Genomic DNA, 24,338 nt, shown 5'->3' with positions numbered 1-24,338 from the left:
TATTGATGAATTATTCTAAACTCTATGCAGTACTATTTACCATCTCCACCCTCTACCTTACCTAACTGTTTATTCACTGGGCTGGCCTTTTGACATTATCTGGAATAGAATTTGTTCAATCAGCATTTCAGATAGTATCAGAATTTGTTGTTACACTTTATAGGCTTCCATATGTCTCCTGGTAATATAGGGGGTGTTCTCATTGGTTAATGCGTAACTAAGTAGTCCTACATACCACCTGTGGGTCATCATACCACCTGGGGGGGGGGGGGGCTGAGATCTTTATAAACAGCTAGAGGGCACAGTAAGGACCATCAGCAGTTGGGTGACTAGAGAAAGACAGACGTCCATCTCAAGAATATACAGGTAGGACATTGTCTGTTGTTTTCTCTCGCTCTCTCTCGTGAATCAGTTGATTGCAGACAGTGAGTGGCTTTCCTAAAAACGCTTTTAGATTTCCACAGCAGCAGATATAGAAATGGACTATCAGTTTGGTTGAGTCCACTGGATGACTTCTCAGCAAGGTTTGCTGTCAGAACTGAATGTGTCACACCATGGGACTGACAGTTTCCATATCAAGTGTGATCTCCCTCCATCCAGGATACGCTGGTGTGTAAATCAAACACACTTCTGAAAAGCTACTATCTGCAATTGAATAAGAGCCTGTATTTCTGCTGATTCAGGATTGTTCTAGCGTGTCTTCCATTTATTTCTCTCTCTCTCTCTCTCTCTCTCTCTCTCAATTCAATTTCAATTTCAATTTAAGGGCTTTATTGGCATGGGAAACATATGTTAACATTGCCAAAGCAAGAGAAGTAGATAGTAAACAAAAGTGAAGAAAACAATAAAATGAACAGTAAAAATGACACTCAGAAAGTTCCAAAGGAATAGAGACATTTCAAATGTCATATTATTGCTATATACAGTGTTGTAACAATGTGCAAATAGGTAAAGTACAAAAGGGAAAATAAATAAACATAAATATGGATTGTATTTACAATGGTGTTTGTTCTTCACTGGTTGCCCTTTTCTTGTGGCAACAGGTCACAAATCTTGCTGCTGTGATTGCACACTGTGGTATTTCACCCAACAGATATGGGAGTTTAACAAAATTAGATTTGTTTTCACATTTTTGTGGGTCTGTGTAATCTGAGGGAGGTATGTGTCTCTAATATGGTCAGCTCAGTTTCCACATCATTTCTTACCTAATCTCTCTCTCTCTCTCTCTCTCTCTCTCTCTCTCTCTCTATTCCTCCAATAACTAATCTGTTAATACTGATAATATGTCCTGAACTTTCACCTCTATTTTTTACTCCTGTCTGAATACAGTTTGTAGTGTTAGTTTCAAGCTCTTATGGACACCCATCTGACATGTTTACATCTTCCCCTCCTCTCCTCTCCTCTCCTCTCCTCTCCTCTCCTCTCCTCTCCTCTCCTCTCCTCTCCTCTCCTCTCCTCTCCTCTCCTCTCCTCTCCTCTCCTCTCCTCTCCTCTCCTCTCCTCTCCTCTCCTCTCTCTCAGACAGTGTACCATGGCCTCTCTCTCTCTGTCCCTTGGTCTGCTGGTGCTATGCACCCTGGCTCTTGTACAATGTGGCCCGTATGACGACCGCGTCAGGGTGTGGGGCATTAGTGCCACCAACCTGAAAGGAGACCTCCTCTCCCAGCCAGACCCCTACGTCAAGGTGAATTTATTCATTTATTTAACCTTTATTTAACCAGAACAGTCAGTTAATGAAACGTTGATATTTACAATGAGGGACTGGCAGGTGGGGTGGTAAAACAGAAGAAGTACAGTAATGTTACAGACAGGACAGGCATCATAACACAAAAGGACAGAGACACAGCAATAATCAACCACTAAACAGTAGACAGTCAGCAGTCATTTGTTTGGATATCAAGTAGGCTACAGTGACATGGACCATGAAAATGTCAGTGATTGGCTTGTTACTTGTTAGGTGAATGAACAAACAAACGAATTAACAGATAAATGAACAAACAAATGTATTAATTAATTTTAAAATACATGTAGATGTTCCTCAGCCAAGTGAGCCAACTATACATACATTACAAATCATAATAAAACATGTTTAATAATAAAAGTCTACTGACAACATTATCTTCCTTAGGTGTGGTGCGGCCCAGCCTTCGGTGGCATGACCAGCGTTCTGAAGAACCAGGCCAACCCCAACTGGCCCGGCGAGTTCAACTTCCTAGACATCATCGACAAGTCTGTCCTGAAGCTAGAGGTGAGTTTCCCCACTTACTATGTAAAGTGCTTTGAGCAATGGAAAAGCAATATGTAAATCCAATCGATTATGATGATGAGGATGAGGAGGAAGAGGAGGAGGAAGATTATTACTAGTACGATTATTATTATTATTATTATTATTATTATTATTATTATTATTATTATTATTATTAGGTGTGGAATGATAACGTCGGACCAGATAACCGCCTGGGAACCTGCACCACCACCATCCGCCGAGGAACACACATCGAGACCTGCCACCTGAAGAAAGGCACCGTCTACTACACCTACACCTACGACTACAGCCACTAGAAGGAACAGAATGATGGTTAGTTAGTAACCTATAACCTTTATGACCTTGTGTCTGATTGGTTCTCTCACTCTGTCACTCATGTATTCACTTCCTTACAACGTCAATAAAAAAAAAAAATGCTTTACAGCAAGATGGCCTCAGTCTGGCTTTATCATGTTTCTGTATTATTTTATGCTTTCCCAGAATATGTCTTGGATTGGTCCATAACATAATAAAAATGATAAATCAATATTTCTACTAAATTTGAGAGTTGATGTCAAAGCTTTTTACCATTCGACATTTACCTTTTACAGTATAACATTATTTTGCTTAAACCTGAGTTTAATATAACTTTTTGTTATTCTATGGTTTGGCCTTCATTCATAATCAGCGTATCAGATAAATAAATACATTCCCTGTGGTGATAATGAAGTCCTTATGTTATGTTATCTTAAGGCTCCAAACTGGTATGAAGCTGCAGCATCACCATCAGCACAGGAACCCACAAAGTCACTGAGCCCGCCATTAGACCTACAGTTTCAGATGAGACACCTCTAAACATTTGTAAAAAAAAAATGTTACATTTTGGTCAAGAAATGCGTAAGTGTTTTAGGTTCTCATGTCATTGGAGCATCAAAAAACATACTTAATGCATGTGGAAATGAACTGAACGATCATTCACAATGGTATATTATCATCAACAAAAAATATTACTTTATCACATCAGATGGGGGCGCTGTTGTATAGAGAAGTGCTTGCTAGGAGTCATAAAGCTTCTCAGAGTAGGACTGCTGAGTTTTTCCTTTCAGATCAGGGGAGACCTGTTCCTCATTCATAAAGTGGATCAGATTAGGAGTGCTGATCTAGGATCAGGTTTTCTCAGTCCAGAACAATCTGCTTCAATATGATCTAAAAAGCAAAACTTTTATGAACACGCTTTATGAATACGGGCATAGATCAGGGCCCATGTCCACAAAGCGCCTCAGAGTAGAGAGAACGCTTTCCAACAACAGGTGGTTTCTGTTGACTGTCTAATGGATGTTCTTGGAACAGGAAAACAGCTGAGATCAGAGCATTATATTAACATTTGAGTCATTTAGCAGACGCTCTTATTCAGAACGACTTACAGAGGACAGAGGAGTCGAGGAGAGGACAGACTTTTGCCCAAATGAGAATCTCCCAGGGAATAAAACGTATCTCAGTGACCGGGAAAACTAATGAGTGGTTGAGAGGTCGAGGAGAGTGTTAATTCGTTAGTAGGTGAAAGGAGGAGTCTGCTCTCCTCCTGGATTACCTACTTCAGCAGAGGATTCACAAGAGTATCCTTTCGGGTTCTCGAGTATCCTTTCGGGTTCTAGCTCGGAAGTGTTTTAAAATCCACCTCACCCCCTTTGAATCAGCTGTTGTTTTCTGGAAGGAGAAAAGCATGCTACTTATACTTTTATCTATAAAATGTCTTCTACAACTAATAGCTACTTTTATTTGTATCACTTTACACATTTATTTTGGGATTACAATGAGCCAACGAGGATGGTATGATGGTATGTCTCCACATGCCTGACTGAGATGTGAGGTCATTCCTCAGGATCTTCGGTGTGTGCGTGCGTGCGTGCATGTTTGCCAATGGTATGATATCCAGGTTGCGTCTCCCCTGCTTCTACAACAACACTACTGAGGCAGAATTTGACTTTATTCAAGCAAGGTAGTTATTGATGGCTGATAGAGAATTGATAAAAATTGGTGGGAAATTACTACACTGTCTCAAGCTGATTAGGTGATGGAGCCTGGCCAATGGGAAGAATATTGGTATCACTGGTATCAGTAACAACAAGACAACCTATTGGATAATCACAGTGTGGTAATTATAACGTGACAGCCCATTGGATAATCACAGTGTGGTCATTAATAATGTGACAGCCCATTGGATAATCACAGTGTGGTCATTAATAATGTGACAGCCCATTGGGTAATCATAATACTGGTCTGTAGTATGGTAACACATGTTTGTTGTTTGCTTTAGCTATAGACAATGAAAATGTATTGTACATCAATCAATCTCTGTGACAGTAATGTCCCATGCCTTGTCACACCTAACCAAACCACAGGACTGACTGACTCTCTCTCTCTCCATGCTGGGAATGTTTGGTTAATGCTGGGAATTGTATGAGCGAGTGTTGTCTGTAGTTAGATCGCCTGGTTTTCCTTTTTCTATGTCTGATTAAGTTATTTGTATTTTTTTTATGATAGGTATATTGTATTTCTTGTTGGAATTGCCCTGGTTTTGGTGGGGATGGCGACCCACATGGGGATGCGGTCCCTGTAACTTCGGCATTGGCTTCAGGTGTGTTACTGAAGCTACTGTCACTGTGGAGGAGTTTCTGGTCGCCGATCGGATGGTTGAGCATGGCATACTTCTTAAAGGTGTGTTTATTCAAGTTACGCCGCTTTTTTTCTCCGTTAAAGGGTAACGATTTCGAATGTACCGCCGTTTATTCCCAATGAGCTATTGAAGCGCAAGTTATTGCGGTTTGGGAAGTATGCAAGTTGTGGGCAGATCAGCTTCAGATAGGCTCCACGGTTACCAGGGGGGCGTCGGTGAGGCAGAGACGGGATGAAGACTTTGGGGGGTGTTCTAGGCTCTGATGTCTTTCAGAAAAATAACTGGGAGGGTGTAGTGGAGAAGGTGTGTGCCAGATTGTCTAGGTGGAAATGGGTGCTACCCCAGCTGTCTTATAGGGGAAGGGTGCTGGTAGCTAATAACCTAGCCGCCTCTACCCTGTGGCACAGATGAATGATTTTACAGCCCCCGTGGGGCCTGATACAAGAGCTTCAGAGGACCCTTGTCAATTTCTTCTGGTTTGGACAGCATTGGATTAAAGCTGCAGCCCTGTACCTTCCACTGCACCAGGGTGGGCAAGGCCTGGTGGACATTTCTTCTAGGATCATGGCTTTCCGGCTTCAAGCAGCCCAGAGACTGTTGTACAGTGACGGTTCTAGCTGGGTCGATACAGCCCACACATTGATGAGGAGAGCGGGCTGTTTGGGCTTAGACAAGCACCGTTTCCTCTTAAAGCTAGAGGGGGGTGGTTTGTCTGGCCTGACTCCATTCTATGAGTCTGTTATGCTGCTTGGAGAGTTTGTCATGTCCCATAAGGCCATACGATAATCTCGCCCACTGAGGAAGGTCGTAGCTGAGGTCTGCGATTCCTTGCCAGTACTTCATCGGCAGTATGTGATTGATACACTCCGATCGGTGGAAGGAGGGTCTGGATCATGTGTTCCCTGCGCTGAATGTTAGTGCTGCGGCTGGGGCATTAGAGGAGGACGTGGGGATGCTGCTTTCCTTTGATACCCCAGAGCTGGGGGAGTTCAAGGTGGTGGGAAAGAAGGCCATGTACATAATATGTGTAAAAGTGTCCCGTGCTTCATCCCTGGAAGGGGTAAAATCGACGAGGTGGGCGGGTGTGTTTGGTCCAGGTGCCTCCCCAAAAGGCTGTTGGCGGTCTTTATATAAACTGCCTATTGATAAGATGATGGCTGACCTCCAATGGAGGATAATACATGGAGCTATAGCCACCAACACACATCTGGTACACCTGGATCCTACTGTTGGGGAGGGATGTCCATTCTGTGCTGAGTCTGAAACTCTGGCACATCTGTTCTTACAGTGTCCCAGGTTGGTCGGGATGATTGACCTGATCACTGGTTGGTTCTCAGCTCTGGAAGAGGTTTTCTCTTCCCAACTCTTGATATTGGGGCCAAAGTACAGGTTCAGTGTAAGGGGTGTAGTTATTTTGCCTAACCCTCTGCTGTTACTACAGTGGATGGCAGCATAGGTCTCTCCAACACAGCTCCTCTTTAAATGTTCAATTTCTTGTTTTTGTTTTTACCATGAAATCTTCATTTAATCAGAACCAGTCTTTTTTATATGACATAACAGTTTTATATTTACCAATACCATATGTTGGTGTAGAGGAAATCATGCGTGTAGTAGAAAAACAAAATTAAAAAGGAATTAGTGCAGGTGCAAAAATAAGTGAACCCCAAGTTGCATTGGTTAAATCAAGTAGGTAAGTAGAATCAGGTGGGTAAATAATTAGCTCCCAAATGAACTAATCACAGGAGAGATCGTTAGGAAAGAGTTTGGGCGGGACTCTGATAAATAGAGATAAGAAACCTGGTCAGTTTGGTGTTACCCATCCAGGTGAATGCAAAGCACACCATGCCGAGAGGAAATTAGATCTCAGAGGACATCAGGACGAGGGTAGTGAGAGCGCATCAGTCTGGGGAAGGCTATAAAATCATCTCAAAAAGATTTGAGCGCCATCAGTCCACTGTGAGGCAAATAATTTACAAATGGAGAGCATTTAACATGACAGCAACTCGGCCGAGAAGTGGACGCCCTTCCAAAATATCCCCAAGAGCCACAAGAACAATAATAAATCAGGTAAAAGCCAACCCAAACATAACATCTAGAGATTTGCAGACCTCCCTTGCTGCATCTCAGGTAACTGTGCATGCTTCAACAATAAGAAGAACACTGAATGGAAATGCCGTTCATCGGAGGGTTGCTAGGAAGAAGCCTCTGCTGTCAAAAAAGAACCAAACTGCCCGTCTTAACTTTGCCAGAGATCACCTGGACAAACCTGAAGGTTTCTGGAAGTCCATTCTCTGGACTGATGAGTCCAAAATTGACCTTTTTGGTTACAATCAACACCGCAATGTTTGGCGAAAACCCAACACTGACTACCACCAAAATAACCTCATCCCAACAGTCAAGCATGGTGATGGGAATGTCAAGAACTGGGGCTACTTTTCCTCCTCTGGACCTGGACGACTCCACATCATTAAGGGAACCATGAATTCTGAGGGATACCAGGAGATTATTGAACAGAACGTCAGGCCATCAGTCGAGGAACTAAAGCTGGGCCGAAAATGGGTCTTCCAACAAGACAACGACCAAAAGCATTCAAGCAAATCTACCAAAGAATGGCTCAGGAGAAAGGAGATTTGTCTTATGGATTGGCCAAGTCAAAATCCTGACCTAAATCCAATCGAGATGCTGTGGCAGGAACTGAAGCGGGCAGTTCATGCCAGACACCCCTCAAACCTCAATTGAATGAGTTCTGTAAGGAGGAGCGGGCAAAAATCCCTCAAAACAGATGTCAGAGACTGATTACTGGCTATAGGAGATGTTTAGTCCAAGTTATCACTGCTAATGGAGGTGCCACAAGCTATTGACTGAAGGGGTTCACACATCAAATCTGAGTTTCTGTTAAATAAACCACTTTTGTTAAATAAACAATGAAAATATATCATACTTTTTTGTTACTTTCGTTTACTTGGAATGTCTTTATTACAAATTGGGGTTTAGATAAGGATTTAATGTTTCTTTTAATATTTTATAGCAAAATAATGACCAGCCCTGTTGGGTTCACATACTTTCAAGCAGCACTGTATACACACACACACACACACACACACACACACACACACACACACACACACACACACACACACACACACACACACACACACACACACATCCATAGAACAATTATTGACTTACATGCTATATTTCCTCTTTTATATTGTCCTTTCAGTGTCCATGAATCTCCTTGGCATTGACTAATTCTATAGTTACTTTCTAGAGAAGAACAGTTACTTGGGGACAATAGAATCTAAATTGTATTGGGGAGGGGGAAGGAATATTGTCTCAACTGGTCTTGGGCAAAACGGGTGTAACCTAATTTTGTATGTATGTATTAATGTTTGCTATTGCTATTGTTATTATTACTAAATAAAAAACATTTGATCACAAAAAAAGAACTGAGGATGTCCTAATCTGGATTCCTTATAAAAAATCTGCACAAACTGGTGTGTAAAACACAACTCAAAAATGTGTGGAGCAACTCACAAATGTAACGCAAGTCACAAATATGTACGACACAGGTCTCAAATCTAATCCGTGGAGTCACAATGTTGTCATAGTTACAAAAACATATTTGACCACTGTGTTTGCAAAGTAAGAAATATGTTTGTAAAATGTTCTGTGTTAACCAGAAAAAAAACCTGACTTGCATTTATTTGCTAATCATCATTTGTTTTTGTTAATGATGACTCATTTGCTTTTGGATCATGACATATGTTTGTGAAACTATACGGGCATATTTACAGACTCTGATTTGTATTTGGAAGTTCCATTCTATATTTACACAACACCTGTTTTGTTTGTGACTCACTACTTATATATTTACAACATTTTGAGAGAGAGAGAGAGAGAGAGAGAGAGAGGGAGAGAGACAGAGGGAGAGAGAGAGAGAGAGAGAGAGAGAGAGAGAGAGAGAGAGAGAGACAGAGGGAGAGAGAGAGAGAGAGGGAGAGAGAGAGAGAGAGAGAGGGAGAGAGAGAGAGAGAGAGAGAGAACTTTTGTTAGTGTAAGGTTTACTGTTAATTTATTGTTTATTTCACTTTTGTTTATTATCTATTACACTTCCTTTGGCAATGTAAACATATGTTTCCCATGCCAATAAAGCCCCTTAAATTGAATAGAGAGAGAGAGAGAGAGAGAGAGCGAGAGAGAGAGAGAGAGAGAGAGAGAGAGAGAGAGAGAGAGAGAGAGAGAGAGAGAGAGAGAGATTTAGAAAACCTTTATTGGTCTGGGAACCCACAACACAAACACTCAAACAAACAAAAACATGGTTAAACATCAATTAAAAACACAACATCAAATCTTACTCCACATTAACTAAACACAACAACCTCTGAATACCCCATATACTCATAAACCTTCAGTCTCGCTGCCAACATCCCCTCCAGCATTCCCAACACATCCACAGACCCCTGTCCCCGAATTCGGTTATTTTGTGTCTTCCAAATTGCTAATTTAGCTGCCCCTGACACAAAGTTAAGCAAAATAACTACACCCCTTACACTGAACCTGTACTTTGGCCCCAATATAAACAGTTGGGAAGAGAAAACCTCTTCCAGAGCTGAGAACCAACCAGTGATCAGGTCAATCATCCCGACCAACCTGGGACACTGTAAGAACAGATGTGCCAGAGTTTCAGACTCAGCACAGAATGGACATCCCTCCCCAACAGTAGGATCCAGGTGTACCAGATGCGTGTTGGTGGCTATGGCTCCATGTATTATCCTCCATTGGGTGTCAGCCGTCCTCTTATCAATAGGCAGTTTATATAAAGACCGCCAACAGCCTTTTGGGGAGGCACCTGGACCAAACACACCCGCCCACCTCGTCGATTTTACCCCTTCCAGGGATGAAGCACGGGACACTTTTACACATATTATGTACATGGCCATCTTTCCCACCTCCTTGAACTCCCCCAGCTCCGGGGTATCAAAGGAAAGCAGCATCCCCACTTCTTCCTCTAACGCCCCCGCCGCAGCACTAACATTCAGCACAGGGAACACATAATCCAGACCCTCCTTCCACCGATCGGAGTGTATCAATCACATACTGCCGATGAAGTACTGGCAAGGAATCGCAGACCTCAGCTACGACCTTCCTCAGTAGGCGAGATTATCGTATGGCCTTACGGGACATGACAAACTCTCCAAGCAGCATAACAGACTCATAGAATGGAGTCAGGCCAGACAAACCACCCCCCTCTAGCTTTAAGAGGAAACGGTGCTTGTCTAAGCCCAAACAGCCCGCTCTCCTCATCAATGTGTGGGTAGTATCGACCCAGCTAGAACCGTCACAGTACAACAGTCTCTGGGCTGCTTGAAGCCGGAAAGCCATGATCCTAGAAGAAATGTCCACCAGGCCTTGCCCACCCTGGTGCAGTGGCAGGTACAGGGCTGAGGCCTTGCCCACCCTGGTGCAGTGGCAGGTACAGGGCTGCAGCTTTAATCCAATAACTTGCGCTCCAATAGCTCATTGGGAATAAACGGCGGTACATTCGAAATCGTTACCCTTTATCGGAGAAAAAAAGTGGCGTAACTTGAATAAACACACCTTTAAGAAGTATGCCATGCTCAACCATCCGATCGGCGACCAGAAACTCCTCCACAGTGACAGTAGCTTCAGTAACACACCTGAAGCCAATGCCGAAGTGACAAGGACAGCATCCCCATGTGGGTCGCCATCCCCACCAAAACCAGGGCAATTCCAACAAGAAATACAATATACCTATCATTAAAAAAATACAAATAACTTAATCATACATAGAAAAAGGAAAACCAGGCGATCTAACTACAGACAACACTCGCTCATACAATTCCCAGCATGCACCAAACATTCCCAGCATGGAGAGAGAGAGAGTCAGTCAGTCCTGTGGTTTGGTTAGGTGTGACAAGGCATGGGACATTACTGTCACAGAGATTGATGTACAATACATTTTCATTGTCTATAGCTAAAGCAAACAACAAAAATGTGTTACCATACTACAGACCAGTATTATGATTACCCAATGGGCTGTCACATCATTAATGACCACACTGTGATTATCCAATGGGCTGTCACGTTATAATTACCACACTGTGATTATCCAATAGGTTGTCTTGTTGTTACTGATACCAGTGATACCAATCTTCTTCCCATTGGCCAGGCTCCATCACCTAATCAGCTTGAGATACTGTAGTAATTTCCCACCAATTTTTATCAATCCTCTATCAGCCATCAATAACTACCTTGCTTGAATAAAGTCAAATTCTGCCTCAGTAGTGTCGTTGTACAAGCAGGGGAGACGCAACCTGGATATCATACCATTGGCAAACATGCACGCACGCACGCACGCACACACCGAAGATCCTGAGGAATGACCTCACATCTCAGTCAGGCATGTGGAGACATACCATCATACCATCCTCATTGGCTCATTGTAATCCCAAAATAAATGTGTAAAGTGATACAAATAAAAGTAGCTATTAGTTGTAGAATACATTTTATAGATAAAAGTATAAGTAGCATGCTTTTCTCCTTCCAGAAAACAACAGCTGATTCAAAGGGGGTGAGGTGGATTTTAAAACACTTCCGAGCTAGAATCTGAAAGGATACTCATGGGAATCCTCTGCTGAAGTAGGTAATCCAGGAGGAGAACAGACTCCTCCTTTCACCTACTAACGAATTAACACTCTCCTCGACCTCTCGACCACTCATTAGTTTCCCGGTCACTGAGATACATTTTATTCCCTGGTAGATTCTCATTTGGGCAAAAGTCTGTCCTCTCCTCGACTCCTCTGTCCTCCTCTGTAAGTCGTTCTGAATAAGAGCGTCTGCTAAATGACTCAAATGTTAATATAATGCTCTGCTCTCAGCTGTTTTCCTGTTCAAGAACATCCATTAGATAGTCAACAGAAACCACCTGTTGTTGGAAAGCGTTCTCTCTACTCTGAGGCGCTTTGTGGACATGGGCCCTGATCTATGCCCGTATTCATAAAGCGTGTTCATAAAAGTTTTGCTTTTTAGATCATATTGAAGCAGATTGTTCTGGACTGAGAAAACCTGATCCTAGATCAGCACTCCTAATCTGATCCACTTTATGAATGAGGAACAGGTCTCCCCTGATCTGAAAGGAAAAACTCAGCAGTCCTACTCTGAGAAGCTTTATGACTCCTAGCAAGCACTTCTCTATACAACAGCGCCCCCATCTGATGTGATAAAGTAATCTTTTTTGTTGATGATAATATACCATTGTGAATGATCGTTCAGTTCATTTCCACATGCATTATGTTTTTTGATGCTCCAATGACATGAGAACCTAAAAACACTTACGCATTTCTTGACCAAAATGTAAAATTATTTTTTTTTTACAAATGTTTGGAGGTGTCTCATCTGAAACTGTAGGTCTAATGGCGGGCTCAGTGAATTTGTGGGTTCCTTTGCTGATGGTGATGCTGCAGCTTCATACCAGGTTGGAGCCTTAAGATCACATAACATAAGGACTTAATTATTACCACAGGGAATGTATTTATTGATCTGATATGCTGATTATGAATGAAGGCCAAACCATAGAATAACATAAAGTGATATTAAACTCAGTTTTAAGCAAAATAATGTTATACTGTAAAAGGTAAATGTCGAATGGTAAAAAGCTTTGACATCAACTCTCAAATTTAGTAGAAATATTGATTTATCGTTTTTAATATGCTATGGACCAATCTAAGACATATTCTGGGAAAACATAAAATAATACATAAACATGATAAAGCCAGACTGAGGCCATCTTGCCGTAAAGTATTTTATTTATTTATTGACGTTGTACTGAAGTGAATACATGAGTGACAGGGTGAGAGAACCAATCAGACACAAGGTCATAAAGGTCATAGGTTACTATCTAACCATCATTCTGTTCCTTCTAGTGGCTGTAGTCGTAGGTGTAGGTGTAGTAGACGGTTCCTTTCTTCAGGTGGCAGGTCTCGATGTGTGTTCCTTTGCGGATGGTGGTGGTGCAGGTCCCCAGGCGGTTATCTGGTCCGACGTTATCATTCCACACCTAATAATAATAATAATAATAATAATCGTAATAGTAATAATCTTCCTCCTCCTCTTCCTCCTCATCCTCATCATCATAATCAATTGGATTTACATATTGCTTTTCCATTGCTCAAAGCACTTTACATAGTAAGGGGGGAAACTCACCTCTAGCTTCAGGACAGACTTGTCGATGATGTCTAGGAAGTTGAACTCGCCGGGCCAGGTGGGGTTGGCCTGGTTCTTCAGAACGCTGGTCATGCCACCGAAGGCTGGGCCGCACCACACCTTAGGAAGATAATGTTGTCAGTGGACTTTTATTATTAAATGTTTTTTTATTATGATTTGTAATGTATGTATAGTTGGCTCACTTGGCTGAGGAACATCTACATGTATTTTAAAATTCATTAATTAATTTGTTTGTTCATTTATCTGTTCATTCGTTTGTTTGTTCGTTCACCTAACAAGTAACAAGCCAATCACTGACATTTTCATGGTCCACGTCACTGTAGCCTACTTGATATACAAACAAATGACTGCTGACTGTCTACTGTTTAGTGGTTGATTATTGCTGTGTCTCTGTCCTTTTGTGTTATGATGCCTGTCCTGTCTGTAACATTACTGTACTTCTTCTGTTTTACCACCCCACCTGCCAGTCCCTCCTTGTAAATAACAATGTTTCATTAACTGACTGTTCTGGTTAAATAAAGGTTAAATAAATGAATAAATTCACCTTGACGTAGGGGTCTGGCTGGGAGAGGAGGTCTCCTTTCAGGTTGGTGGCACTAATGCCCCACACCCTGACGCGGTCGTCATACGGGCCACATTGTACAAGAGCCAGGGTGCATAGCACCAGCAGACCAAGGGACAGAGAGAGAGAGGCCATGGTACACTGTCTGAGAGAGAGGAGAGGAGAGGAGAGGAGAGGAGAGGAGAGGAGAGGAGAGGAGAGGAGAGGAGAGGAGAGGAGAGGAGAGGAGAGGAGAGGAGAGGAGAGGAGAGGAGAGGAGAGGAGAGGAGAGGAGAGGAGAGGAGAGGAGAGGAGAGGAGAGGAGAGGAGAGGAGAGGAGAGGAGAGGAGAGGAGAGGAGAGGAGAGGAGAGGAGAGGAGAGGAGAGGAGAGGAGGGGAAGATGTAAACATGTCAGATGGGTGTCCATAAGAGCTTGAAACTAACACTACAAACTGTATTCAGACAGGAGTAAAAAATAGAGGTGAAAGATCAGGACATATTATCAGTATTAACAGATTAGTTATTGGAGGAAGAGAGAGAGAGAGAGAGAGAGAGAGAGAGAGAGAGAGAGAGAGAGACTATTTGCACAATGTTACAACACTGTATATCCACATAATATGACATTTGAAATGTCTTTATTCTTTTGAAACTTCTGAGTGTAATGTTTACTGTTAATATTTATTGTTTATTTCACTTTTGTTTACTATCTACTTCACTTGCTTTGGCAATGTGAACACACGTTTCCCATGCCAATAAAGCCCTTAAATTGAAATTGAAATTGAGAGAGAGAGAGAGAGAGAGATTAGGTGGGAAATGATGTGGAAACTGAGCTGACCATATTAGAGACACATACCTCCCTCAGATTACACAGACCCACAAAAATGTGAAAACAAATCTAATTATGTTAAACTCCCATATCTATTGGGTGAAATACCACAGTGTGCAATCACAGCTGCAAGATTTGTGACCTGTTGCCACAAGAAAAGGGCAATCAGTGAAGAACAAACACCATTGTATATACAATCCAGATTTATGTTTATTTATTTTCCCTTTTGTACTTAACTATTTTCACATTGTTACAACACCGTATATAGCAATAATATGACATTTTAAATGTCTCTATTCCTTTGGAACTTTGTGAGTGTAATTTTTACTGTTCATTTTTTTGTTTTCTTCACTTTTGTTTACTATCTACTTCACTTGCTTTGGCAATGTAAATATATGTTTCCCATGCCAATAAAGCCCTTAAATTGAAATTGAAATTGAATTGAGAGAGAGAGAGAGAGAGAGAGAGAGAGAGAGAGAGAGAGAGAGAGAGAGAGAGAGAGAGAAATAAATGGAAGACACTCTAGAACAATCCTGAATCAGCAGAAATACAGGCTCTTATTCAATTGCAGATAGTAGCTTTTCAGAAGTGTGTTTGATTTACACACCAGCGTATCCTGGATGGAGGGAGATCACACTTGAAATACAAACTGTCAGTCCCATGGTGTGACACATTCAGTTCTGACAGCAAACCTTGCTGAGAAGTCATCCAGTGGACTCAACCAAACTGATAGTCCGTTTCTATATCTGCTGCTGTGGAAATCTAAAAGCGCTTTTAGGAAAGCCACTCACTGTCTGCAATCAACTGATTCACGAGAGAGAGAGAGAGCGAGAGAAAACAACAGACAATGTCTTACCTGTATATCCTTGAGATGGACGTCTGTCTTTCTCTAGTCACCCAACTGCTGATGGTCCTTACTGTGCCCTCTAGCTGTTTATAAAGATCCCAGCCCCCCCCCCCAGGTGGTATGATGACCCACAGGTGGTATGTAGGACTACTTAGTTACGCATTAACCAATGAGAACACACCCTATATTACCAGGAGACATATGGAGGCCTATATGGTGTAACAACAAATTCTGATACTATCTGAAATGCTGATTGAACAAATTAAATTCCAGATATTGTCAAAAGGCCAGCCCAGTGAATAAACAGTTAGGTAAGGAGGAGGGCGGAGATGGTAAATAGTACTGCATAGAGTTTAGAATAATTCATCAGTAATACCATTGATCACTGTCTATATGAAGACAACAGGCGCCACACAGCCCACTGTTTCAGTAGGAGTGGTATTATAAGCACCACTCCTACAGTGACAATGTTTACGTCCCAAATGTCACCCTATTCTCTATATAGTGCACTAATGTTCAAAAGTAGTGCACTGTAAAGTGAATAGGGTGTCATGTGGGACAAAGCCTATACACACTACAGTTATACCACTCTCTCTGTGACGCCACATACAAACAGCGTCTCTGGCTTCAATAGAAGCTTCATCCCAGGGCCCCATCAACCGGATGAGTTGTAAAACCTTTTGGTTTTATCCTCAATCACTTTGAATGCAGTGAATCCACTTGTGGTAAATATTACAAGATCTAATTAATAAACGTTTTGTATTAAAGAAGTACAGAAGACTACAGAGCTAATTAAGGTGTAATAATATGCGCCACTCCCACAGTGACAATATACACTGGCTACAGAACATACCCCTCTCCCCTCTCTCTGTGGCGCCACACACAAACACAGGCTGCTGCTGGAAGTCTTATCTTTTAGCAGCAGCCGTCTGTCTGTCTGTGCTACAGGATCCTAGCCACATCTGCCAAGGGAATTTTTTGAATGTTTGAATTATATGTTCATGTTCACTTTAGAATGTTTGTTATTGTGATGTCATCCCACAGCTGAAGTATGTACAGACAGTGTGGATCTAGTCTACAGCTTTCTGTAATCTTATCAGAGAGGGTGTTGAGATACAGTTATATATTGGGCCGTTGTTGATTTGTCACTTTCTTAAAAGCGATGAGACAGGAGATGGATATTTGCTAAAAGATGGTAATGATGTGGAGAGTCTGTAAAAAATAAATTATGTCTCTCAAAATCTCCGGAATTTGTAAATAAAGCTAAAAATGTACAATCACTGACAAATATGAAGACAAGAACAGATGTAAAGCTTTTACTAACACTTTACGATGATAACACAAAGAACCAGACTGAGACCATAATGCTGAGATGCAGGTTTCTTTATTCATGCCATACTGAAGTGAGGATTGTCATATCAGATGAGACACTCACATGAGAGTAGGGTCAAAGGCAGAAAGTCAAAGTTCATCCTCTTGGGACAGAGCTGCTGTCTCGCTGTAGCTATAGTTGAGGGTTCAGGAAACTCTGCCCCAGGAAACGTTCCATACTATGGACTACATCTGTAACTGTGGTGGAATAGTTTTTTATTTTTGAAATGCAAAAGAAAGGCCATACATTGACATAGAAAGCTGGGTGTAATTTAGATGTTGTCCACAAGAGGGCAGCTGTGTGTGTGCAAAGGTTCAGACTGATACATTCAAGAATGAGAGAGCTACATATCCCATAAACATTTATTCAATCAATTTTAGAATAAGGCTGTAATGTAACAAAATGTGGAAAAAGTCAAGGGGTCTTAATACTTTCCAAATGCACTGTATGTATTTACTGAGAGCTGCAATATATTTACCAGGTGAAGTTGCCATTAACGAGTACGAGATTAATCTGTAAGTGTTTGCTCTCTTCAGAAGTAAACGTTCGTATTCCTGCTTAAGTTCAGAAATAGTATTTTCTTCTTTACCTTGTAAAGATTTTTTATGGACTTTTTCTAAAATAGTGATTTCTTATTTTCTTTTTTTTTTCTCTGGGTTTATCTAGAAGATGCGCTCTGTTCATTCTCCAAATTTGTCGCTAAATGTTTTTTTCTATTTGTGCAATTAAGCCTTAGAAAATATGCAAAAATGCAAATTCTATTTGTGCAAATGGCCGCCTTAGAAAATATGCTGGGATATGAGGGAAAATTGTGTTTTCTTATTTATCAGGATGCCTAACCCTCTGCTGTTACTACAGTGGGTGGCAGCATGGGCCTCTCCAACACAGCTCCTCTTTAAATGTTCAATTTCTTATTTTTTTTAAATGCAAAGAACCCCCACATATTTAGGTGTTCGAGAACCATATGCTTGGTTTACCCATCATGGAGCCTGTTGACATTCCATGTGATAAGTTGGATTTTGTTGGTATTTACTTGTATAGTTAAAGTTAACCTTATCCCCCCACTCATCCATTCACACACAACATACACCCCACGCCTCCGCACACCCACTTTCTCCTGCCCTCCCACACACATCCACAATCACCCTCCCGCACTCTCCCATCCCACATGCACAGACACATACCCACATATACACACACACACCCTCTCTCTCTCACTCACACACACACACACATCCATAGAAAAATGATTGACTTACATGCTATATTTCCTCTTTTATATTGTCCTTTCAGTGTACATGTATCTCCTTGGCATTGACTAATTCTATAGTTACTTTCTAGAGAAGAACAGTTACTTGGGGACAATAGAATCTAAATTGTATTGGGGAGGGGGAAGGAATATTGTCTCAATTTACGATAAGCTGGTCTTGGGAAAAATGGGTGTAACCTCATGTTGTATGTATGTATTCTTGTTTGCTGACAATTATTATTAATAAATAAAAAAACATTTGATCACCAAAAAAAGAAATGAGGATATCCTAATAATAAAGTACGATACAGGTCACATATCTAATCCGTGGAGTCACAATGTTGTCATAGTTACAAAAACATATTTGACCACTGTTTTTGCAAAGTAAGAAATATGTTTGTAAAATGTTCTGTGTTAACCAGAAAAAAACCTGACTTGCATTTATTTGCTAATCATCATTTGTTTTTGTTAATGATGACTCATATTTGCTTTTGGATCATGACATATGTTTTTGAAACTATACGGGCATATTTACAGACTGTGATATTTATTTGAAAGTTGCATTCTATTTTTGCACAACACCTGTTTCTGAAATCATTAACAACAATTCTGACCCCCACCTGGAGTAACGAGTTCATCTGCAATGATGTGGCCAATGACAACCTGGAGCTGGAGGTGTGGGACAACGATGTGTCAGCTGACGACCGGCTGGGGACCTGTTCCACCACAGTAACAGATGTAGTCCATAGTACGGAATGTTTCCTTTGAGAGACACATTCTCCACAGTGATTGAGGATAAAACCAAAAGGTTTTACAACTCATCCGGTTGATAGGGCCCTGGGATGAAGCTTCAATGGTATTACTGATGAATTATTCCAAACTCTATGCAGTACTATTTACCATCTCCACCCTCTCCCTTACCTAACTGTTTATTCACTGGGCTGGCCTTTAGACATTATCTGGAATAGAATTTGTTCAATCAGCATTTCAGATAGTATCAGAATTTGTTGTTACACTTTATAGGCTTCCATATGTCTCCTGGTAATATAGGGTGTGTTCTCATTGGTTAATTCATCACTAAGTAGTCCTACATACCACCTGTGGGTCATCATACCACCTGGGGGGGGCTGAGATCTTTATAAACAGCTAGAGGGCACAGTAAGGACCATCAGCAGTTGGGTGACTAGAGAAAGACAGACGTCCATCTCAAGGATATACAGGTAAGACTGTCTGTTGTTCTGGTTCTGTTCTTCTCGTCTACTACCTCTCTCTCTCTCTCTCTCTCTCTCTCTCTCTCTCTCTCTCTCTCTCTCTCTCTCGTTCTCTCTCTCTCTCTCTCTCTCTCTCTCTCTCTCTCTCTCTCTCTCTCTCTCTCTCTCTCTCTCTCTCTCTCTCTCTCTCTCTCTCTCTCTCTCTCTCTCTCTCTCTCTCTCTCTCTCTCCCTGTCTCTCTTTCCCTCTCTCTTCTTTCTCTATCTCTCTCTCTCTCTTTCTCTCTCTCTTTCTCTCTCTCTCCCTGTCTCTCTTTCCCTCTCTTTCTTTCTCTTTCTTTCTCTTTCTATCTCTCTCTTTCTCTCTCTCTTTCTCTCTCTCTCTTTCAATGCTCTCTCTCTATCTCTCTCTCTCACTGTCTCTCTTTCCCTCTCTCTTTCTGTCTCGCTTTCTCTCTCTGTGTCGCTGTCTGTCTCTCTCTTCCTCCACTGACTGATCTCTTAATAAAGATAATACGTCCTGATCTTTCAAGTTTGTAGTGTTAGTTTCAAGCTCTTATGGACACCCATCTGACATGTTTATATCTTCCCCTCCTCTCCTCTCCTCTCCTCTCCTCTCCTCTCCTCTCCTCTCCTCTCCTCTCCTCTCCTCTCCTCTCCTCTCCTCTCCTCTCCTCTCCTCTCCTCTCCTCTCCTCTCCTCTCCTCTCCTCTCCTCTTCTCTCTCCTCACTCTCAGACAGTGTACCATGGCCTCTCTCTCTCTGTCCCTGGGTCTGCTGGTGCTATGCATCCTGGCTCTTGTACAATGTGGCCCGTATGACGACCGCGTCAGGGTGTGGGGCATTAGTGCCACCAACCTGAAAGGAGACATCATCTCCCAGCCAGACCCCTACGTCAAGGTGAATTTATTCATTTATTTAACCTTTATTTAACCAGAACAGTCAGTTAATGAAACGTTGATATTTAATAAAAAAACGTTTAATAATAAAAGTCTACTGACAACATTATCTTCCTTAGGTGTGGTGCGGCCCAGCCTTCGGTGGCATGACCAGCGTTCTGAAGAACCAGGCCAACCCCAACTGGCCCGGCGAGTTCAACTTCCTAGACGTCATCCACAAGTCTGTCCTGAAGCTGGAGGTGAGTTTCCCCCCTTACTATGTAAAGTGCTTTGAGCAATGGAAAAGCAGTTTGTAAATCCAATCAATTATGATGATGATGATGATGAGGAAGAGGATGAGGAAGAAATGGAGGACAAGGAGGATGAGGAGGAGGAGGAGAATTATGAGTATTATTTATTAGTATTATTAGTATTATTTATTTTGTATTATTTTTATTATTATTGTTATTAGTATTGTTATTATTAATAAATTAATAAATATTTATGTTGTTTTATTTATTATTGTAATTATTATTATTAGGTGTGGGATGATAACGTCGGACCAGATCACCGCCTGGGAACCTGCACCACCACCATCTACCCAGGAACACACATCGAGACCTGCCACCTGAAGAAAGGCACCGTCTACTACACCTACACCTACCAGAAGGAACAGCAGCAACAGAAGGATGGTTAGATTGTAACCTATGACCTAGTGTCTGATTGGTTCTCTCACCATGTCACTCATGTATTCACTTCCGTATAGCATCAATTAAAAAAACGTGCTTTACAGCAAGATGGTCTCAGTCTGGCTTTATCATGTTATTTTATTGTTTTATGCTTTCTCAGAAGATGTCTTAGTGTCCTGCGTCAGTGTGTAGCGGTAGGACGGAGTCAGGCGCAGGACACAGAACTTAGTCAACGACGTACTTTACTTGTCACAAGTAAATAAACATATCTTCCACGCAGGGAAGAAAATACAGACTCACATGACAACAAAACAACGAACAATCACGCACAACACAATGAGGGAACCAGAGGGTAAAATAGGGAAACAAATTATCATAATTGGAACCAGGTGTGTGCAATATAGACAAAACAAGTAGATCAAAAAAACATAGATCGGTGGCAGCTAGTACTCCGATGACAACGAACGCCAAAGCCTGCCCGAGCAAGGAGGAGGAGCAGCCTCGGCTGAATTCATGACAGAACCCCCCCATTGACGCGCGGATCCAGCCGTGCGCCGACACCGGCCTCGGGGACGGCCAGGAGGACGCGGAGCAGGGCGAGTCGGATGACGACGGTGGAAATCCCTCAACAGGGACGGATCGAGGATGTCCCTCCTAGGAACCCAGCACCGTTCCTCCTGACCGTACCCCTCCCACTCCACAAGATACTGCAGGCCCCCCACCCGACGCCTCGAATTCAGGATGGAACGGACCGAGTACGCCGGTGCCCCCTCGATGTCCAGTGGGGGCGGAGGGGCCTCCCGCACCTCAGACTCCTGGAGCGGACCAGCTACCACCGGCCTGAGGAGAGACACATGGAACGAGGGGTTAAAGCGGTAATCAGGAGGGAGCTGAATCCTATAACAAACCTCGTTCAATCTCCTTAGGACTTTAAATGGCCCCACAAACAGCCGACCCAGCTTCCGGCAGGGCAGGCGAAGGGGCAGGTTTTGGGTTGAGAGCCAGACCCGGTCCCCCGTTGCATACACCGGGGCCTCACTGCGGTGGCGGTCGGCGCTCGCCTTCTGTCGCCTGATAGCCCGTTGCAGGCGTACATGGGCAGCGTTCCAGGTTTCCTCCGAGCGCTGAAACCATTAATCCACCGCAGGTGCCTCGATCTGGCTCTGATGCCACGGTGCCAGGACCGGCTGATAACCTAGTACACACTGAAATGGAGACAGGTTAGTGGAGGAGTGGCGGAGGGAGTTTTGGGCCATCTCTGCCCAGGGGATGTAAACCGACCAATCCCCTGTGCGGTCCTGGCAATAGGACCTCAGAAACCTACCCACATCCTGGTTTACTCTCTCCACCTGCCCATTACTCTCATGTCAGGCTGATCAAAACCCCCAGATGGTCCATGAACGCCCTCCAGACCCTTGATGTGAACTGGGGACCCCGATCAGACACTATATCCTCAGGTACACCGTAGTGCCGGAAGACGTGAGTAAACAGGGCCTCCGCAGTCTGTAGGGCCGTAGGGAGACCGGGCAAAGGATTGAGACGGCAGGACTTAGAAAACCGATCCACAATGACTAAGATCGTGGTATTCCCTTGTGACGGGGGGAGGTCCGTAACGAAATCCACCGATAGGTGTGACCACGGCCGTTGTGGAACGGGTAAAGGTTGTAATTTCCCTCTGGGCAGGTGTCTAGGTGCCTTGCACTGGGCGCACACCGAGCAGGAGGAAACATAAACCCTCACGTCCTTAGCTAAAGTAGGCCACCAGTACTTCCCACTAACACAGCGCACCGGTCCCCCCTTCAGCAAGGAGGTAATGGGAGCCGCTACCTGACCAAAGCCCCGGATAAACCTCCGGTAGTAGTTGGTAAACCCTAAGAATCGCTGCACTTCCTTAACCGTGGTTGGAGTCGGCCAATTACGCATGGCTGAAATGCGGTCATTTTCCATCTCTACCCCTGACGTGGACAGGCGGTAGCCTAAGAAGGAGACGGACTGTTGAAAGAACAGACATTTCTCAGACTTGACGTACAGGTCATGTTCCAACAGTCGACCAAGGACCTTGCGCACCAGGGACACATGCTCGGCTCGTGTAGCGGAGTATATGAGAATATCACCTATATACATCACTACACCCTGTCCGTGCAGGTCCCTGAAAATCTCATCGACAAAGGATTGGAAGACTGATGGAGCATTCATCAACCCGTACGGCATGACGAGGTACTCATAGTGCCCAGAGGTAGTTCTAAATGCCATCTTCCACTCATCCCCTTCCCGGATACGCACCAGGTTGTACGCGCTCCTGAGATCCAATTTGGTGATGAAGTGCGCCCCGTGTAATGACTCCGTCAGACTAGTAATGAGAGGTAGTGGATAACTGTACTTCACCGTTATCTGATTGAGACCTCGATAGTCAATGCACGGGCGTAAACCTCCATCCTTCTTCTTCACAAAAAAGAAACTCGAGGAGGCAGGGGAAGTGGAAGGCCGAATGTATCCCTGTCCCAGAGATTCGGAGACATATGTTTCCATAGCCGCTGTCTCTTCCTGTGACAGAGGATACACGTGAGTCCGAGGAAGTGCAGCGCCCTCCCGGAGATTTATCGCACAATCCCTCTGTCGATGGGGTGATAATTGAGTCGCCTTCCTTTTACAGAAGGCGAGAGCCATATCAGCATATTCGGGAGGAATGTGCATAGTGGAGACCTGGTTTGGACTCTCCACCGTAGTTGCACCTACGGAAACACCTACACACCTCCCCGAGCACTGACGGGACCATCCCTTGAGAGCCCTCTGTTGCCACGAAATATTGGGGTCATGAGAGGCTAACCAGGGAAGCCCCAACACCACTGCAAACGCAGGAGAATCGATCAGGAAGAGACTAATTCTCTCCTCATGACCCTCCTGCATTTTCATCCAGAGTGGAGCTGTGACCTCCCTAATCAGGCCTGACCCTAAAGGGCGACTATCTCAGGCATGTATAGGGAAGGGCACATCAACAGGCACAATAGGGATCCCTAATCTATGTGCAAATAGACGGTCCATAAAATTCCCAGCTGCACCTGAATCTATGAGCGCCTTATGCTGGGAATGCGGGGAAAACTCAGGAAATTCTATGTGAACACACGTGCGCAACAGGGAGCTCTGGGTGAGTCGTGTGCCTACTCACCTGGGATAGTCCACCAGTGCCCTGCTTGCTGCCTCGACTCCCTGAGGACCCTTTCCAGCACCGACCAGCAGTGTGTCCTCTGCGGCCACAGTTGGTGCAGGAAACAGCCCCCCTTCCGGTCACCCTTAGATCAGCACCTCCGAGCTCCATCGGTGTAGGGTCGGAAGTGCTGGGGAATGGACTGGACGGACCCTGATCCAGACGTCCGCGGGTGGCCAACAGGTTATCCAGTCGTATCGATAAATCCACCAGCTGGTCCAGGTTAAGGGTGGTGTCCCTGCAGGCCAGCTCCCGACGAACATCCTCCCGTAGGCTACATCAGTAATGGTCGATCAGGGCCCTCTCATTCCATCCCGCGCTGGCTGCCAAGGTCCTGAAGTCCAGTGCGAA

General features: G+C 43.5%; 3 protein-coding genes across 3 annotated transcripts; 2 read left to right on the top strand and 1 right to left on the bottom strand.

Moving 5' to 3' along the window:
• Positions 1-342: 342 nt before the first annotated feature.
• LOC311144329 (perforin-1-like) lies at positions 343-2,640 on the top strand. Its single transcript, XM_084180366.1, has 4 exons — positions 343-366; positions 1,522-1,684; positions 2,129-2,248; positions 2,425-2,640. The coding sequence occupies exons 2-4, from the start codon at positions 1,532-1,534 to the stop codon at positions 2,560-2,562; spliced, it is 411 nt and encodes a 136-aa protein (XP_084036492.1). The 5' UTR covers positions 343-366; positions 1,522-1,531; the 3' UTR covers positions 2,563-2,640.
• Positions 2,641-12,763: 10,123 nt separating this feature from the next.
• Positions 12,764-13,866, bottom strand: LOC311144414 (perforin-1-like; the record flags this gene model as incomplete). The annotated part of the gene is made up of 3 exons (XM_084180422.1): positions 12,764-13,002; positions 13,149-13,268; positions 13,714-13,866. 3 exons carry the CDS (start codon positions 13,864-13,866, stop codon positions 12,865-12,867), a joined length of 411 nt encoding a protein of 136 aa, XP_084036548.1. The 3' UTR covers positions 12,764-12,864.
• Positions 13,867-19,145: 5,279 nt separating this feature from the next.
• Positions 19,146-20,790, top strand: LOC311144737 (perforin-1-like; the record flags this gene model as incomplete). Its single annotated transcript, XM_084180833.1, has 4 exons — positions 19,146-19,225; positions 19,953-20,115; positions 20,234-20,353; positions 20,635-20,790. Exons 2-4 carry the CDS (start codon positions 19,963-19,965, stop codon positions 20,788-20,790), a joined length of 429 nt encoding a protein of 142 aa, XP_084036959.1. The 5' UTR covers positions 19,146-19,225; positions 19,953-19,962.
• Positions 20,791-24,338: the final 3,548 nt, after the last annotated feature.

This window comes from Coregonus lavaretus (assembly GCF_964263955.1).
Source record: "Coregonus lavaretus genome assembly, chromosome: 17".
Classification (NCBI taxonomy): domain Eukaryota; kingdom Metazoa; phylum Chordata; class Actinopteri; order Salmoniformes; family Salmonidae; genus Coregonus; species Coregonus lavaretus.
This window is presented reverse-complemented; position numbering and strand designations above follow the sequence as displayed.